The sequence below is a fragment of the Struthio camelus genome, chromosome 7, assembly GCF_040807025.1.
Source record: "Struthio camelus isolate bStrCam1 chromosome 7, bStrCam1.hap1, whole genome shotgun sequence".
Taxonomy (NCBI): Eukaryota; Metazoa; Chordata; class Aves; order Struthioniformes; family Struthionidae; genus Struthio; species Struthio camelus.
The window spans coordinates 20,014,879-20,034,127 of record NC_090948.1 but is presented as its reverse complement, the minus strand read 5'-3'; the positions used below and the strand labels follow the sequence as shown (position 1 = coordinate 20,034,127).

General features: G+C 43.6%; 2 protein-coding genes across 6 annotated transcripts in view; both read left to right on the top strand.

The window, feature by feature from the left end:
• Positions 1-6,817, top strand: part of PCGF5 (polycomb group ring finger 5) — a 120,082-nt gene extending 113,265 nt beyond the window's left edge. The window contains exons 16-17 of the transcript XR_011142188.1: positions 5,170-5,451; positions 6,047-6,817. The gene's annotated coding sequence lies outside the window, so the exon portion shown is untranslated. The remainder of the gene's footprint in view (positions 1-5,169; positions 5,452-6,046) is intronic.
• HECTD2 (HECT domain E3 ubiquitin protein ligase 2) overlaps positions 1-19,249 on the top strand; it is a 66,652-nt gene that overhangs the window by 10,798 nt on the left and 36,605 nt on the right. For 4 of the 5 annotated variants that reach the window (XR_011142187.1, XM_068950074.1, XM_068950073.1 and 1 more), the window contains exon 1: positions 15,618-15,830. The exons of the other annotated variant lie outside the window; for it this stretch is intronic. Coding sequence is in view for 3 of the 4 variants with exons in the window: in XM_068950074.1 (XP_068806175.1) it covers positions 15,618-15,830 (213 nt within the window). In the remaining variant the exon portion in view is untranslated. Of the gene's footprint in view, positions 1-15,617; positions 15,831-19,249 lie in introns of those variants that run through there. 5 annotated transcript variants of the gene reach the window in all.

Genomic DNA, 19,249 nt, shown 5'->3' with positions numbered 1-19,249 from the left:
CTCTCCCCACCCCCACCTCACCCAGCCCAGGACAAAATAAGTGAGATCTAGTGGAAAATCTCTAAGTTTCTTAACTCCAAATTATAGCTAGCTAAGCAGACGTTGCTTTCTTGCTCAAGCAATATATGCTATTTCAAACTGACCTCAGGGGTTGATCTTTACGCATACTGCTGTGGGTATTTCTCGTATACAAATAGAAGATGGTTTTGGCTTGAAGAATGAGGGGAAGTAAGGATTAAATTTTAGTAGTTTCACTTTTTCTACTAATGAGGCCAGAGCTGATCTAACTGCAGGGAGTCTGTTTTCCAGTGCAAACTGTGTCACTTCTTTCTGTGGGAGATTCTAAAAATTGAAAATGAAGAAATACTAGAAACAAGAACTTTACTGTCATATGAAGCTAGTTTTATAGTGTTAATGCAGGCAATCTAGAGAAGTGACAGGCTTTGCCTTTAGTATAGGTCTTGTTGAAATAATTAGCAGTAAAGAGACGAAGCCTTGAAGAACGGAGTCCTGATATGCTATGAAATATTCATTTCTAGTAAGGTGTTTAAATTAGAAGTGTAGAAAAGGAAATTGTTCCAAGACTTCTCACCAAGTCTGTGGAATAGTTCAATGGGAAGAGGGAGGGGGAGAGGGGAAGGAAGGGTTGTTTTGATTTTGTTTTCTTTTTTAACGTAAAACCTGAGATGGCGCTTACTGTGTTTATATTCATGATGAATCCCTTGCTATTCCTCTCATGTAGTCATATGATGCTGACCAAAACTATGAAAGAAATGTTTGAAATGTATACCTAAGTCCCTTCTCCTATTCCAGCAATTTGTACTGTGGGATATAAAGTAATATGAACCAGCAAAACTGCCCGAGGGGTTGGTTAACACTGTCCTGGAAGATTTATTACTACCCAAAACAAGAGAAATTCTTCTTGGTTGACTGACTTTATGGTAGTAAAATCTCAATTAAAAAACCCACGTACTGTGGCAATGCTTGAAAAAATTCCCTTTGTACCACTGTGTTGCAACAGGCTGCCAGCCAACGTCACCCACATGCCTGCTTGGTAGCAAAAAAGATTTTCAGTGTCTCTTCTTACTAAAATGAAACATTTTATATATATTTCAAAAGCATCCTGTCATTTTATATTAGATCACATATATTTAACTTTACTTTGAAATGGAAAATGAAGTTCCTGCCACTTATAGTTTGGCTTCATTTCATATCGTTCACTCTCTTTCCTTTCTAAAGCATTTTTCAGTAGAAACTCCACTGTGCCAACCAATTTTAAGCAGAAGTGCTTAGATTAAATGAGTGTAAGCTTATATAGCAGAGAATAAAGGGCACAGTGCTACAGCGCTCACTTAAGTAAGTACCTTCAGCAGCATTACTCACAGACTGGGAGTCTGGCATCTGACTTACCACATGAGCTGAACTCACAAGAACCTCAAATTCATCACAGCTAACGCTTTGTCCAGAAGAGTGGAACAAGTCAAGAGAACAGTCAGATAGTCCTTGGAGACATTTGTATCGTGAGCAAATGGAAAACTACTGGGACAAGGATATCTATGTCCTTGACCTATGTTTCAAGTTGTATAGCAGTCTGTTACCATTAATAATTCCTACTTGTATGGTGGTAACACCCAGAAGCTCCAGTTTGGATCAGGACTGTGCTATCCTCAGTGCAATACAAAGACCCAGGAAACCTTGTTCTTCCTGGAATGGGCTTGCCAGGAGCACTGGACACTGATAGCAGACTGGCCTCTAGCTAATCCCCATGATAAACCTGCGCTAGAGTCAGAGAAACTCGATTTCTGGCTCCAGAGCACTGCCACGAAGTACAGTGATGTACAGGCAGGACAAGATTCAGCCTAGGACAGACCACCTGGGGGTACCTTCTTAACCCAGAGGTCCCAGCTTTGTGGCAGTCCAACAGAGCTCCACAACAGTTCCTCAAATGTGCAAGAAGCATGAGACGAAATATGTCAAATTTGCTAAGTAGCCATTAGTATCACAGGTAATTTCCAACAAGATTTTGAAAAGATACTGAGCAAAGTCTTCCCCTTTTGGAAACAGCCTTTTGTTAGAAAACAGGAAGCTTTTATCCCCTTTCATCTTCTCTGCAAACCAATTCTTGAGATCACTGAGCAGCCTATAACAGGACTGTTTCATTATTTCCATCCGTTAGCATTCATTTATAGTCATTTGTATCACATGTATCACATGCAGATTGCCAGCTTTCTTTGAGCCTGACTTTTTATTTCAGTTTTGTAAAGCATTCGGCACAGAGGGCTTCTGCTCTTCTAGGCACTCCAGAAACAAGGGTGAGTAATGCCTATACGCTACTCTTGGCTTCTCGGGTGTGACTTTTAGAAGTGTGGATAAATATCCAAATTAATATAACTTTCCTCACTTTGATAAATATCCAATTAATATAGTTTTCCTCACTTTCCAAGAGCTGAGGGAAGATCACTCACCTGCAGTGATCCTCTCAATAATTCTCTTGAGAACAATGGGCAGAAAGAGAAGCCTCTGGAATGCCACTTCTTATGGACAGAAAAAAAAACTTTCAGCCATTTTCTAAATGTACTGTTGCTCAGGAGAGCTGTGCTATGCACAACTTCTTACAAAATTCTGCCAACATACTTTCTCAGTTTTTTATAGGTATTATCCACAAATATATAAAAGATCATTATTTTTAAAGATATTATGTGAATAGTCTTAAGTACTTCCTCAATAGTATAAAAGAATTAAATATACAGAAGAGATCTTTTAAATAAAATTTGCTCCTCTAAGCCAATATCTGCGTATCCACCCTTTTACCTATTTAGTATAGTGGTTGCTAGAAGCGTAAAAATGTGACAAAAGGTAATATTTAAAAGAGAAATTGATGGAAATTCCTCAGTACTTTACAAAAATTGGAACTCACAGTATATTAAAAGGGAGAGTAACTTTTCCAAACGTACTATTAAAGTTACAAAGCCTTTATCCTTGTGTAGGTTTTGCCTTGGTGACTCTGTGAACGCGCCTTTCAGACAGATTTTTAAAGCCTCTCTGGTTTTATGACAACTAAATGATTACTGCGCACAAATCTGACCCCTTGGTGTTTGCCTGGTATTCTGTTCAGCAAGATATGCAGCCCTGTGTGCTCAGCATACCTATTTGCATGTGTCAGACGTTGTCAACGTTCTGGCGTGGAATTTGCTTGGTCCCGGTTTCCGTACCCACTCCCGTAGCTCTGGAGCGCTGCGTGCCAGGTCGCTGCCGGGCGCAGGCTGAACAGACAGTTGCATCGTTCCTACCATGCACCTGCTCTGCATGTGTTTACTTCTCCCCTCTCTCTTCTATGGATGCTAAACTCGCGGTCATAGAGAAAAGGGAGACTGAGTGGTTTCACACAGTAATGCAAGGAGCGTTTTGCAACATGGGAATACAAGACTACAGGTTTTAATGGTTATGACTACAATTATTAAAATGTGTAATGCTAGAGAAGTAGAACAACAAGTTTAATTGCTTTATGATAATGACCAATTTACTAAGAAGCAGATTATAAGTGAAACTACTCATATAAGTAAAATGGGCAGGAACTGACTCTGTAGTTCACTAAAGCTGAAATCTAATCACATTGGTTAATTTGTTATTTATCCATAACATCCTGTTTATCATGTTATCATCCTTCACAAATAGAAATTTCTCTCTGTTCTCTCTTCTAATTGTCTAATAGTAGAGCTTGAATGTATCAATTTACAGATAGCAGTATCCACTGAATTACTTAATCAGAATTACAAAAAAGGATCAGGGATACCCTTTCCAAAAGGTTATTGGAGCAATTCTTCCTCTTTTGCTGCTCTCTTAAATCACAGTCATTGTGTGCCACCCAGAGTTGGGATGGCAGAGCCAGGGCACATATCAGGTTTGGAGAGGGGTATAAGTCATTGCAATCCTTGTGTGTCAAGCATCCCCTTCCATGTTTCCCCAGAGAGGAGTGACTTTAAACGCAGTTAAATAATAAATGACTCCTGCCCTGACAAAACAGAGGGAGGAAAATAACATCTCCAGAAACTAAATAGATATAATATGTAGCAGTAAAGTACTTTATATGGTGCAAATAATTACCTGTATTTTTTTTTAAGCCTATGACTCATTTCTAAACATAGATCACTTTTCATCCCCCAAGAGACAGGGGGAGAAGGATGAAGAATGTCAGAGTCCTAGCTTATCTTACTGGCAACAAAGAAAGGCTTACCTTAAAAAGTTCAGTTTTAAGTTTTTTTTTTTTGTCTCTTCTGTGGTTACTTCTCCTGGGACTGACGTTCCATCTTCCTCCTCCACATGTGATAACGCTCTGAATTTCCATGTGCCCAACAGAGTATTTTTAGCATGTATTACAGCTCCCTAGATGGGAAGTAAAACCACAATGTTGTATCTCAGTCCAACGGTATCACTTCAAACTGCTGCCATGAGTTGGTACTTAAGTCATACATCCTTAATTACATCTGATACATACTAGGGTTGCATTCTTTGCCCTGGACGGTTGCTGTGGTATGTCATGTGTCAAATCACACCGTGAGCAAAACATATTGGCTCTACCTTTTTTGGGCAATTCTCACAGTATATAACGTAAGTGTGCATTCCTTGAGCATGCTCTAGGCAGCAAGGCACCAGAAGTGAATGTGGGCTCTGGATCCCAGGCTCAAGAGGTGCCTTGTTTCAGTTTCCCCCACAGGCTGATTTAGGCACCCAGAGCCCAGGACACCGTTTCCTGAACAATACATGGAAAATGGGGACACCTAAATCGGTGTTGTAGATTCCAGGTTCGGAGCTAACGTCTAATCTTTAGGCACTGCAGAACTGAGCATTACTGTGCCTGGGTCCTCTTGCTGGTCCTTCCAGCGCTAGGCTGTCTTTCCATGAGTGCTTTACAAACCTGGCTTGTTTTTTCCCTGAAATAGGCACAACCAGTTCTCCACGTGGCCACACAAAACTTTCCTGCAAACACAAGTGAAAGGGAGTGGTGGGATGACAGCAAGTAGTTAGAAGAGTGGGGAAGAGTGGTCATCTTTCAACATCAGAGCTGCTTAAATACTAGCTTTAAAGCACTGGTGAAACTGCAGCCACAGCTGACTATCTACAGCATTAATAACTTATCACCTCCCCAACTTCTACTTTTTTCACTTGAAGACAGGTACAGCAGAAACTTGTGAGAACTAGAAAGCCCCCAGTGTTAACCATGGTTTCCTGAAGAGAAACATTACAATGTGATCTGAGGTTCGTTGCACTGGAGGAGATGCAAAAGGCTGCTGGCCAAGGTGCGCTTCTCCTGACACCACAGCCCAGGGAGAGGCAAGGAGCTGCAGCCTGTACAAACCACCTAGGGCACAGCAGCCAGGGGCATGGAAAAGATAAATTCAGAGCTCCAGACTGAACCAAATGTCCCAGAGTGCACAACCAACATCTGAGGAGGTGAGTGCTAGGGCACCATGGCTACTCTGTGTTCCTCTTCTCTGTCTAAACTCATGTTCAGGCTTCTTGAAACCCCTTTTTAAAGAGGGTATGGTGTTAAAGAAACAACACTTTATCCCAACAACACCCCATACAGCAGCAGCAGGTGATGTATGATGCAAAGATCCCTACGTTCCTGCAGATCCAACAGTAGGTCTAGGCAGACACTGATGTAAGGACATATCCTTCTGCCTATATCTTATGGGGCTATGTCATTTCTATCCAGCATGCACAACAGGGAAAAATGCGGCCTCCTACTTTCCAAATGTCTTTTCAGGTGTGTACAAAGAAAGCAAAGGACTGATGGAGGAGAAGCCCCTGTGAGTTTGATTTTAGGTTTTTTTTTTTTAATCTCTTTAATTTAACATTTTGAAATAATTAATTTTATGATTTGAGTTCTGTACCACATGAGTATTTTTTAACAAAACATGATTTGGCTCAAACTCCAGGTCTGTAGAGCTGAGAAAGTGTATCCCCAAGTTTTCTGTAAATTACCTTCTAGAGACAGTATTCACAGAGCACGTGATGACCAGAAAACATGCTCTCTTCTTCACAGGAACAGCTGTAGCAAGAGGGGAGGAGACTTTTTGACAAGGTTCCCATCAAATGATGACATAGGATATGTGACTTTCCTAATGGTGTACTGGAGTATTTGTTTGAAGAGTAAGCTCCAGCTGGCATGATTTCAAAACCTGACTGTAAATTACTTCTCATCCACAGCTGTCTGAACCACAAAGACATGAACTCAGGTTCTTCACATTGCTTCATTCTGACAAGAAGGACTAAAACATTTTCACATCATAATTACTCTAAGTTGCATTGTTAAATCTTGGCCATGAAACAGATCTTGATATGGTATCTTTATCCATTATTTTGACATTGCTGTACATAATATGGATCAATTTTTAGAGTAAAAAGTGCTGAAGGAGTCTCTATAAAGAGGTATAGGCAATAAATGTTGACATTCTACTCTTCTTGAGAGACAAAATAATTGAGTAGTGAATATATTGCATTATGTATGAGCAAATGCTTCAAGCTTATAATCTTGCAATGACTCTTTATTCATATTTGGGTCCAGCTGAATTCAGTGGAATGACAGGATCTAAACTTAAAAATATTCATCTGTAACCATTATGCTATATACTCTTTGTTTTCTAAACAGATTGAGCATACCTCCCCAAGAGGGGTAGAGTAAAGAAGTAATCATGCACATTAACTTGTCCTGGCATGAGGGGAAATTGCTTTTTGGAAAAATTATAGTGGGGAAGTTGAAGATCGTATTAAATGAGAAAATTGATTTGACATCTCATCTCAATCTTTGTGTCCTGTAAGCATTCTTAAAACTTAGAAAATTAATAAATATATATATGTGCATAGGTATATGTGTATAATATATGTAATATTAATATATTATTGTGTAATTATATATGTGTATAACAATATAGGACCCTTACAGTTTACTTTTCAAACAATTTAAATATATTTGGAAATAATTGTGTGTTTTGCCTCCATTCATTACAAATGGAAACTTGTGCTCTAGACAGATCTTTGTAACAGATTTCTGACAAGGCACAGGACCTTGCTGGCATTGCCATCTCTCCCCTGCTGTCCTCCAGGCTACTTACAAAAGAAAGAGAACAGAATGTAGGACACATTTTCATTGACGTGACCTATCTGCAGCTGTTGGCAGGACATTTTGCATGAAAGGTTCTGTGTTTTGTATTCTGCTGATTTTGTTTGTTTGACTACCAGAACTCAGAGTTGTTGACTTCGGGATACGGCAGAAGCCATTTCTTTGTGCAAAGTGGAGCAAATGGGACCATCTGTGAATATAATTTGATCTGGGTTATTATGTATGTGAGGTGTAGCTTTTACTGTTCAAATCATGTTGCAGATCTCTGAATGTTAGTGATCTGTACATATTTATATATATAAGTGTATATATATTTTTTTTTAATTGTGATGCCTTAGACTTTAATTTACATATTCAGGAAATATCAGGGTGGATTTAGGGCCATCCTCTGCAGTAACTGCACAGGGAGGAGGTTCTCCCTTATATGAATTAGAGCATTAGAGGCCCTCTATGGTGGTAGAAGCTAGTATGGGCCTGAGGATTTTGTCTTCTCTTACACCATGCTGTCTAGTAATATGTCGTTACTCTGGGTAATGCTGTGCTCACTGTAGGTCTCCTCTCTTTTTTTTTTTTTTTATGGTTTCTCCATAAGGATAGTTCTATTTCAGCAAAAATTATTGTTGCTTAAATTTATTCCCAGAGGACACTGTCCTTGGATTATTACTATAGTACTGTAACTTGTATTCTTATTCCTCGTTATTTAGGACTGTACATGTCGGTGAATGAAGGAAGGAAAGAGGTGATACAGCAAGCCTTTGTATAGCTAAAAAGTCAAGCACTAAAACATCTGCAACCACTGCATAAATAAACCATTCGACACCTTTGAAAGCTTTAACATACTCTATTTTTGGAATAAAATTAGCATCTGTGCTGACAGCTTACATGCCAAGTTTCAGCTTGATGCAAATTTAAAAAGCCCTGGATAAAAACTGCTAAAAATCGGGAGTTTATAAACACTACCTGAGCTTAACTGACATTCAAAATAGACAGTCGTTAAGCTGCAGTACTGATATGGTACCCTACTTCATACATTGGAAAGACAGAAAGTAATCTCCTCCTTTAGAAGAGCTTTACCAAATACACGATTGGGTCACCTGAAAGGTTATTATAGATAGAACTGCTTCACTTGGCTGACTACAAACGACAGTATAACTTGGCACCGCCCTCTCGGGAAGGCGTCGGAAGTACACTGATTGCCGTCCTCACGCGGCGGCCTCGAGTAAATCAGACACCTCTTCGCTTAATAACAGTAAACTCTTCAATAGCAGCTGGAAATGTGGGAGACTGTGCCATAAACAGAGACTGTTGTAGCCCGTCAGGGAGAAGGAGGTGGCAAGGAGCTGCTCCTGGCCTGGCCAGTGCCCTCTGCTCGTCTGCTGCCAGCCCAGCTCCCTTCCTCGCCGCCAGTCCCTCGGCCCGCTGTCGAGGCCACCGCTCGCCCCGCACAGATGGTTCAAGGGAAGCTCTGCTGGAACCTCCTCTGCCACTTTGCTTTCCCCAGGGAAGTCAGGTGGAGCGTTGCGGGAGGAAGAGCCCCTTTCATCACTCAGACCGAAAAAGAAAGCGACACTCTGCTCACGCTACCAGCACTGGCCAACAGAGCCGTGAGCTGAAGCCAGTCCCAAGAAAAAAGCTTTCAAATTTATTTTCAGAAGAGGGAATTTTCAGTGTAAAGACTAGTAATAATTTATACAGGGACCTGGTACAGCTGCTAGTTTCAATATCTTGATTTATATATGAAAAGCCTTTCACAACTTCTCTATTGTTTTATTGTGCGTCTGAGGGACTCCAGTGAGTGTGACTCTACTAGACATTATGTAAAAGTGAAGATATCGCTGAAAATGTTGGAAGGTGTATTTTTTAATGTAAGTAAGCACAGGAAAAGTACAAAGGGGAGATTTTTTTAGAAGTGAGGAGAAAGTCAGATATATCAATCTCATTATCTAGACCAACATTTCACTTTTTGAAAGTTTCTACCATTAAACATATTTGTTTTCTTATACAGGAGTTCTGTGCAGGTAAAAGGTAGGAAATGTGATTTACCACTGGGTGAACAGTCTTTTTAAGACAACAAATTAAAAATATGGAAGCAAAACAAGATTATTTGTTCATGTTAGGTGTATTCAGTTGCTATTAGATTTAGTTGTGTTTGCATCCTTCCTTTTGCTCCACACGTGCTGAGGGGACTTCTTTGTGCTTCATGTTTGAAAAAGAGGCTTTAGCAGAAACTCAGTGGTTTAGGAAGGAACAAGTTCTGGGTGAATATGGGTGAATTGCCAAAATTAGCCAATATCTATAAAATGCACCTACTTGCCATTCACGTGTAATTTTAAAACCCACACTGGAGCACGCTGTTGGCAAAGACAGTACAGCCACAGAGGGTGTTCAGATGGCACCCACACTGTGCAACACAGGGGTGTCCTCAGCCCTTCTCCGACCCAGAGGCAGGATTATGGGAGCGGTGTGTCCCCCTGCCTGGTGCCGGCACACACAGAGCCCTGCCAGCAGGGATGCTGCTGGCAGCAGCGTCCACTCTGCTGGGTGATGTATCCTGAAGGACACTGTATGGCACGGCTGGTTTCCTGAAAAGCTGCTCTGAAACCTCAAATGTGCTCCTTAGAGAGAACAGTGTTGAACATTTCAATACGTGTAATGGTCTTCTGTTGGCACTGCAGCACTACTACACCCCTCTGTTTGGGGTAGTTTGGGGGTTTTTTTCTTTCCCTTCTGAGGTTCTGGTCTGTGGCTACCACAGCACAGTGTTGTTTCTTACCTCTACTCCTTCTCATAGCTTTTCCAGGCAAGCTGCTGACAGGCAGCCAGCTGGTCTATAGCAGTGTCCAAGCGGAAATTTGGAGAAAATCTTGTGAAAGTGGAAGTGCTGGGTTTGGAAGCCCTTTCCTCCTTGGGAGATTCAAGACCTCTGTGTCTCCTATTCAAGCAAGTTAGCCACCATCTATTCAAGAAACAGCAAACACTGTGAGAGCCAGCTAACCACCGTAATGGGAGGACAAAGCACCGTACCTGTCACATTGAGACATTACGAAGGCGAGTACCACATACTGTGTTAAAGATGTGAAACACCCAGCAGTCTGCAAGCATCAAGCTCTTGCTTCTGCCCAAACTAACACAAGTTTAACTTTACCCATGCCACTTGTTCTGTCAGTCTCCGATGCTCCTGCAAATTACTCCATATATCCCACATCTATTACTTTAAGGGACCGAAACTGAAGAATTCCTACGGCTTCCAGCATGCTTGTGAGCTAATAAACAATTTCAGAAACGTAGGGAATGAGACTAGAGCAGCTTGCGATGCGGCTGGCGGGGGGGCGGCTCCAGCTGCGGCCGCTGGAGGGAGCCAGAGCCCCGGCGCCGCCGCCGCGCCGCTCGCCGCCTAACCCGGCCCGCAGCGGCTGGCGTGATTTGTTTGCTTTTCCCCGGCACTGTTTGTTTCAGCTATGTGCTCTTAAGCAAAGAGGATGAGCATGTTAAAAAAATATTTAAATTTTCCTCTCTTGCTGTCACTTCAGTTCAAGAGTGTTTTCTTTTCAAAGCAAATTGGGCTAGTTTACTAACCCATACTTAAGAAAAGATTTGCAAAGCCATGTCATGCAGTAATCTTAATGCCAAGAAGCGTTTCCACAGTTTTATAGGTCATATGAGGGCCTACAAAGTAAAACAAGCAACTTTCCGAATTAAAAATTATATACGGCCTCAGATTGTCTTGAAGTGCTCCTGAATGGAACCTACTTTAGCATGGCATACTTGCTTTTCATTTCTGTTTGAATAGAAATTGGGCTAAAATCCTGTGTCTAATATCTGCATCCATCTCATTTCAAAATAATTTCCAGGCCAGATTTGACAAAGATAGAGGGTATCTCCAACTAGGAGATCCTGCCAACATGTCTCCCCTCCCCCCCACAACTTGGGGAGGAAAACATTGCTGTTCCCTCTCATAAGAGTTTGAAAACTGAAGACCAGCTGGGAATATGGAGATTAAAACATATTCAGGACAAAAACAACTCCTAATCAACACCAACTTTCTGGAGAGAAGAAATTGTTGAGGAAACCTTAGGTAAAAGTTGCATAGTTGCTAAGTTCACTCTCTTCACTTGGTGAATTTTTCTCTTGCCTTAAGAGCAAGAGCTATTTGCATCCAGCACATTATCACAGGTAACCTCATTTTGTGGACACCACTGAAATATCCTTAGTATTTCTAAAAACAGAGGCCAGTGATTTCTTTCAACCCAAAGCTTCTGTTCCCTGTCAAAGGGTAGTGCAATATTCAGCTTCTCAGAGTAGACAAAAAAAGAGTTAATCACTGACCCAAAAAATCAGCTGTTGCCTAGGCACCAGTGACCAGGAGCTTGTTACAGTTAGCTGGTACAAATATTGTGTTGCACCAGACAGCAACGTCTGGACAAGGAACCTGAATGGTAAAACTAATTATGCAGAAAAGACAGAACTGCTTATTTCCTCTTTCTTCTCTTTATTAGGAATGAACAAGCAGGATGCATCTCATACGATGATGTACCTTTAATCGAAAGTTTACTATTTATCAAATAGAAGGATATAAGTGAGTATCTGCCAGGACAAAACAACAGCTGGGTAACTTGCATGTAAGAGTCTCACACGAATTAGCTGAAAAGCTCTTTGAACCATTTTTGTAGATGTTAACAAAATCTTTACAAAATGAGGCTTTCCAAAACACTGGCGGACGGCCAAAGGGTAAGCGAGATCTATTGATCAGTTCTTCTAATGTTAGCTATAGGGTAAATAATGCAGACTTAGCTCAGGAGCGTTCAAATTCACCTTGCACATGGGCTCATGGAAAAGAGGGATGGCAGAGGGAGCTTTCCTATCTTGTAGACAAAGGCATACAATGCAGGGACTGAAAGCTAGAGAAAGACAGGCTCAGCTGTGACATAAATTCCTGTTTAGCACGAAGAATAAATATTATTGGACTAGCTCGTCAGCAGAGGTGGAATTTATAATCATTCAGGCTTTTTAGGACAAAATTCCAAAAACTTATACTTCAGTTCAGCTTCTAGGGAAATAGACTGGGGTCATCCCTTCTGAGCTCAGAGGTGATGCCGTCTTGGAACAGTTATGACTTGTGCTTCATTTTCCCTAATCTGCTGCCTCCCTGACTGTGCAGCCGGATGGTCCGGGACATCCTGAGCATCCTGAGAGCAGCTCAGGAGTTAGCTGAGCGGGGAGTCCAGAAGTCGTGCAGTCTCTGATTTTGGTATGATTCACATGGCAAGTGTGGTGAGCCCTCCAACTCAGTCAGCAGGGCAGCAGGTGGATTTCAGTGGCATCTTGCCCAAGTACTGCTAGCAGGTTACTGAAAAAGATGCTTTTCTGTAAAACATTTCCATTTTAATGAATCAGGTCTTTCTGTTGAAAGTGAAATGTTTTGCTGAAAACCTGTTGTGCTGGAAAATTCCCAATCGTTTCTCTCTCTCCTACTCCCATAGAGAGGAAATGGGTTGGCTCCAGCTTTTTGCTTCCCCTTTCTATGCTTCAGCCATCCTGTGCTTCCCCTTGTGCCCACTCAGGGTCCATCTCATACAGCACACATCTGTTAAATCATCCAAATATTTTTGTACTAGGAAGTGTGTGAGATCTTCAAATAGTATGAAAAGGAAGAAAACGTATTGTTCAGAGACAGTACAGCTATGTGATGAGAGTCTATCACCGATCAAACCGAAAATTCAGCCTAGCTTTTCTAAAGGGCAGAGGCCACTTCAGTTTCTGGAACCTTCCGCAACATTCCTGCAAACAGCAGTAAAGCATTTGAAGGATAAGGAAAAAAACTGCAATGGGCCAATACCATCCCTAACATCACTGCATGAGACCAGGGCTGAATTTGGCCATGGCTGCATTTTGCCATAAATGAAGTCTTCTGACTATAAAGAAGCATGTGATCAGGTACAGTCAATTATTTGTCATGAATATTAGCCAGGGAATTTAGCCCATTAGATTTTTTCATTTGTGCATCACTCCCAAATGGTAATCTCTGTAAATGTATCTGTTACTTGCAAGCATTTACTAATCATTTGTGAACAAATGTTAGCATTTGGTTTGCTTCCATCTGTCATTTCCTAGTGGTGGCCTGGCCACGTCATTGCATAGGGACGTGCAGTTGCCTTTTTCCCCTTCCTGATAACTCAGACTCTTTGGATAGAAGAAATATGTTTGTGAACAATTTTAAAACCTGTTGTCAAGCAGCTCTCTTTTTGTTTGAAAGGTCCAACACTTTGCTAAGGTAGGATTGTCCTCCCATTAAATACAAGAAAATATTTCAGGGTCACGTACTGCCTGCGTCCCTGCTGTAGCCATGCGTGTTCCTGCAGTCGATGTACGCTTGCCTGAGCCAGCGGTGTGGCATGTCGGCGTGGGGTTCAGCGCAGGCTGCCAAACTCATCCAGGAACCAGGGCAAATGTGTGTCTTTAGTGTCACATTAGCTTTTGTGCAATAATCTTGATAGAAAGCTATTGCAATGTTTTTGACGCTATCAAAAACCAAGCTTTATAGCTCAATGGAACTGAAAAAAAAGCTGTTACGAATTCATTTGTATACTTCCCTTCCTGCATTTCTATTTCCCTTTGCTTCCTGTCTCTCTGTGCAGGCTCAAGGGAGTAAATCCTTCAGTGTTTTAAGTTGGCATAGCTCCCACAAAACAGCTGTGCCAATTACTTCCAGTTGAGGGCTGCCACTGGGTGTATAGCTGTTTGTACCCAAGTCATTGCAATTACTATCATTATGTTATAACTTGGCGAGGAGAGGAAAAAGATGTGTGAATGTTTGGGGGGGCTTTGTTTAACTGCGATGGACCGCTTATTCATGCAAACTGCTGAGAGCAACTGGGAAGCAAACACAGTGAGAACAACTGAGCTTTTTGGAAAATCAGCTCTCAAATTTAACTTGGGAAGGAGACAAAGGGATTTCTTAATGAAACCTAATACACTTCAGGTCTGCCAGTTCCTTCAAAAAGGCAAAGCATTTTTCAGTGTGCTAGCTTACCGCCGCAGTACCTATTGTGCCTTTGCTTTTATGGAGCTTGTAGAGATCTTTACCCCCATGGCTCCAACCCGCAGGAGCTACTTGAGTAATGGCAATACTGAGAAAAACTATGACATGGTTTGTCTCCATCTGAAAAGCTGTACAATATTGAAAAGATTTCTTACAGGCGGCATAAAACTCTGTTTGCACTCCTTTGATCCTGAAGCTTGGGGGGAGGACTCTTCTCTAGACATAAAATGAGAGTGGGCCGACAGCAACTATAATTTCAGCTACAGCTAATGCTTTCAAGGACCTAAATTTTATGTTGCTCAGGGTATACCAAACACGATGCCCCCTCACTTAGGATTCCCCATGCCTCTGCCCGCACACACAGACGGTGCACGGCGCGTCTTCTGAAGAGGAGTTAACCTCGTTCACAGGGCGGCTTTGCCTGAGCCGTGGCTCTGAGAAGTCCCCAGTGTTTCAGACCTCCTGAGCTTTGCTGGACGCGCCGGCCACCAACAGGCCGTCCTCGTTCCCCACTGGTTTCCCCCCAAGAAACGCTGATGCAACTTGAGGCTCTACACGTGATTTCTCTATTTTAATCACCAGGCAGTTTAAAGAGCGTGATTTGAAGCTGGGAGCGGATCGCCTCACAGGACAAGGCGACGCGAGGGACGGGGGCACAGCAGCCTCACCCCGCTGCCCCCCACCCCCGCTGCGCTTTAGGCGGCTCTCGCCCCTCCGCGCCGCCGCCCTTGGGCGCCCCCTGCCGGCGGGGCGCGGCGCGGCGCCCGGGGCTCGCCCTGCGCTGCGGGCGGGGGGCTGCCCCGTGGGCCGGGAGCCCGCGGGAGGCGCCCGCCCCACCCCGTCCGGCCCCGCTCCGCTCCGCAGGGGCGCCGGGGGCCCTCTCCGCGCCGGGGCTGCGCGGCGGCTCCCTCCCGCCGGCGAGGCGGAGATTCCCCGCCGCCCCGGCGAGGCCCCCGCGGCTGCGCAGAGCGCCGGGGCAGCCCCGCGCCCCTACGCCCGGCGCTACGGAGTTTCCGTAGCCGTGTCCTCCGCTGCCCCCGCGCGGCGCCCCCGGTCGCCAAGCGCGTTTCCATGAGCCGCCTATAAACAACATGGCGGCGGCGGCGGCGCCTCCGGCTGCCCCCAGGCTGTAGGGGGCGCGGCGGCCGAGGGGGCGCCGCGGGCAGGCCGGCAGCTCCGGCCCGGGCCCCGGCGGCGTCGCGCCGCCGCGGCCGCGCGTGCTCCCCCTCCTCGCCGGGCACGGCGGGGGCGGCCGGGCCGCGCTCCGCCCCGCCGCGCGGGGGTGTCTGAGCGCCCGGGAGCGGCCCCGCTGCTGCAGTGCCGCGGCGGGCCCGCGCGGAGCGGAGCGGAGCGGCGCGGCGGCCGCGGGGCTCCTCGCAGGGGGCTGGAGGGCGGCGGAGCCGGCAGCTGGAGGGCTGCGGGGCGGCGGCGAGGGGAGCGGCGCGGAGCGGGGCCATGTCGCGGCAGAGCCCGGCCGCGGCCACGGCTGCCGCCGACCCGCCGAGCCCGGCGCTGCCGCCGGGCGCCGAGCTGAGCCGGGGCGGCGCGGATCCGCCGGCGGCCGAGGAGGACGGCGAGGGCGAGGAAGAGGAGGAGGAGGAAGGGGAGAAGGAGAAGGAGAGAGAGAAGCTGCCGCCCCTCCAGTCGGCATCCAGCGCGGCGGCCGGGGTAGGTGGGGGCCGGGGCCACCTGGCCGCGGGAGGCCGCGGAGGGGCAGCGCCGCTGCCCGCGGAGACTTGCTTAAAGTCTTCGCTCTGACGTGCTCTATTTGCTGCGCTATTCGTGGTTAAAAAAGAAAAAAAAAGGGGGGGGGGGAGCATCGTTATCCTTTTCATTTAACGTTCTTTTCCTCTGCGTGGCTTTCATTCAAGTTTCTTAAAAAGAACAAGTGCGTCTGCAAGCAGTGACATAATGAAGCTATAAATTCTCAATCTACTTATAGTTCTTTAACATTTTACAACGGTCTGTCCTTTTGGGTTAGTCATGACTGAGGATTTGCAGTGCTGTGAGCGTTGGTTAAGCTTTTGGGGGTGGGGGGGATTTAGTTTATAATATACTTATGACAAAAGAGCCAGCTGGAAAATAGTTCTTAGTTTTTTAAGTTCTTTCTCTTGAAAGGTCTTTTCCGTTTTTGCATTGCGTTAAAGGAAAGATGGCAAAATATTTCGATAACTGATGTATGAATTAGCTCAGATGAAAACTGTACAGAAGAAATTTGCCAGAAAAGCTCCATTTCATAAACCTTATTTGAGGTGTTTTTTTTTTTTTTTAAGTCTCAACTAGAGCTAAAATTTACTTTCTGCTGACTACACAATATTATGAAACATAAAATTTTCCTGGCGTAAGTTGTTTTTTTTTTTAAATAGCTCAACCTTCAAGCTTACCGTAGCTTACTTTAGCCTAACTAGCACAAATTTTACCGATCCTATAGTAATATAGTTAACGAGCCTTTAGTTCAGTAGTTCTGATTAATATCAAGCTTATTAGAAATTATCACTTTATACAACTTGACTTTAAGAAATTGAATGTCTAATGTTTGACTGTCCTGAAATAACTGTAATGTTAAACCAAGTAATTGTGGGCAAACTGCAAACTCCTTTGCGCAATTCTGCTGCTTTGTGTTTTGCCTGCGCCGCTCCAGTGTTCTGAAAGGCTGTCAGCTTCGTAAACCTCCTGCATTTGGAAGAAATACCCAATGTATTTGTTCTTGGGATTCAAGTAAAGTGCTGGAGGGGGAGTTTCAGGAGTCTGTAATGGGCAAGTACCCAAGAATCATTTGCGCCTTTGAAAATCTCCACTTTAGGCTTTGATAGGCAAATATAGATAGGAGTGCTGGTCAAAAATATGTCAGGCTAACAGCAAACGTGTGTAATCGGGGAGCAATGTGGATTTCCTACTGTCCTAAAGAATCTAGAGAGCAAAGTTGTCCAAGCTGAAATGCTAGAAAGGAGCTCAGATCTGGCTGGATGTGATTGCTTGTCAAAAGCACGTGGGACCTTAAACTTACAAAGAGATGCATACAGGTTTTAATAGTGTGTGATGCAGAGACAGTTTTGTGGAAAGATGTAATAGATATTTCCATAGTGCTGGATTCCTTTGTGTGTAACGGGAAGTAATTTTGATCCAAATATACCAAGTAGGGAATGCAGATAGCCTTTTGCAAGGTCTTTATAAGCTGTTCTAAAGAACCTGTTGGGCTATTGGTCTGCTGAGACCTAGTTCTGACCAACAGAAGCATCTAATTCCGGGTATTTATAAAATATATTGCTAGATTCATATTTTAAAATCATAGGATGTTTTTAATACACGTTCTTGTGTTAAAAAGCTCTGATTGAACATCAGAAATGAGTGTTACTTAATCAGATGCTCTAAAACACTTTTAAGGTAAAGTGTATTCTCTGCTACATCCTCATTAAACTGGAGAAAAATTTGTAGTTTGATTCGATGACTAATGGGAGAAATTACTGTCTTTTTAAAAAACTTCTTTGCATATTCATAGTTTTCTCATTAAAATTCCCTTCCCTTAAAAACAAATGCCTGATGCAAATACTAAAGTACTCCCAATGACCTTAATTTTCTCATTGTCTCTGCCTATTTTGTCTATTCATAGCCACCGTAGGGTGACTTACCTTGTAGTCTCTATACGAACAGTGAGCCTCAGATAACCTTATCTCAGAATATTTCCCGTTTTTTTTTTTTGTGAAATTGGTATTTTCTTCAATGTACTAATGACCCACCATACATTATGCGGTGTGGCATGGTATGGCATTCCTAGAAGGCCATGCAAAGGTGCAACACATCCTTTAAAAACAGTTTACAGCCTCCGTGATAGCTGTGGAGAAGGTCAGAATTTGAGCAAGTCAATAGGTGACAGTAGTGTCACTCTCATAAGAGCGTGTATGTTAAAGATGTCATATCTCAAGTCTAAGCTGGCAGCAAGTAGGAATAAAGGGCTTATATGACTATTGGTATTGCCATTTGCCTTGTGACTCTTCCTAGCTGAGGACCATGTGGAACCGCGGGAGTAGGTTTACGTTTTGTTACTTTCGTTTCTCAGGGAAGTATTGGATATTAAATTATTCTGTGAACAAATTAACGTGATCTGCGGGGAGTTCAGGCTTTTCCTATTGGTCAAGTGGTGATAATAACCAACGTGTTAGGGATAATGGATGTCAGTATTCAGATTCTGAAAAGAAATCCATTGGAAGTTCAAAAAGCTTGCCATCTAGTAAGCAGGAACAGGTAGGAACATAAAGCAGACGTAATCCTATGTTACACCTTTCAAGACTTAAATGAGAAGGAAAATTTTACTTCACAGGTAGGCTGTTGCATTAACAGCTGCTTTCACGTAATTTGAGTGGGCTCCATGTTGTATGCATAGCGGGGAGAGCCCTTTACCCCTCCCTGGCCTTGGCTTGCCATGTACAGATGGGTCTTGAGTGAGTGATGTTAGAGCTGAAGAGGAGGACGGTCTCTCTTTCTTTTCCCTCTTCCCGGAAAATAGTCTCTTCACAAACTAGCTGACTTTTTTTCACCATCTGGTTTAATTTCAGTAATGACAAGCATAAACTTACGAAGTATAAGGCTACTACTTCTCCAGCCTTATGGAGGGCTTATTGTTCTTGAAAACTTTCTTCAAGAAGCAAGCAGGGTTATGAGTTATTAATAGGCTCTTAAGAAAGAGAATTAAAGATCACTTTGATCCACTTACTTCCTGAAGCATACTCTTTCTTTATGTGGGGGTTCGTTTTTTTGTGTGTGTGTGTGTGTGATGGCAGTGTGTGAGTCAGGCTCTAGAGGCTGACTGACCTCCTACAAAGTTTTTCAGGTATGACGTGGTGCTGTACGCTTGTCCTAGATTACTCTCCCAGGAGACGTCAGAGATCTTCGTTAATAAGCATGTAGTTTCCTGGTTTTCCTCCAGGGCTTTTTCCAGTAAAGCTTGTATCCATATGTTTCTTTAAAAAGTGTTGGAACTGCACTTGGAGCAGGATGGTGCAGTTAAGTGGTGTGCGTAAGTGTTGTTCTTTTTGATCACTTCTCGGGGAAGTGGCATTAAGAACCTATTTAAATGACTGTACAACTAT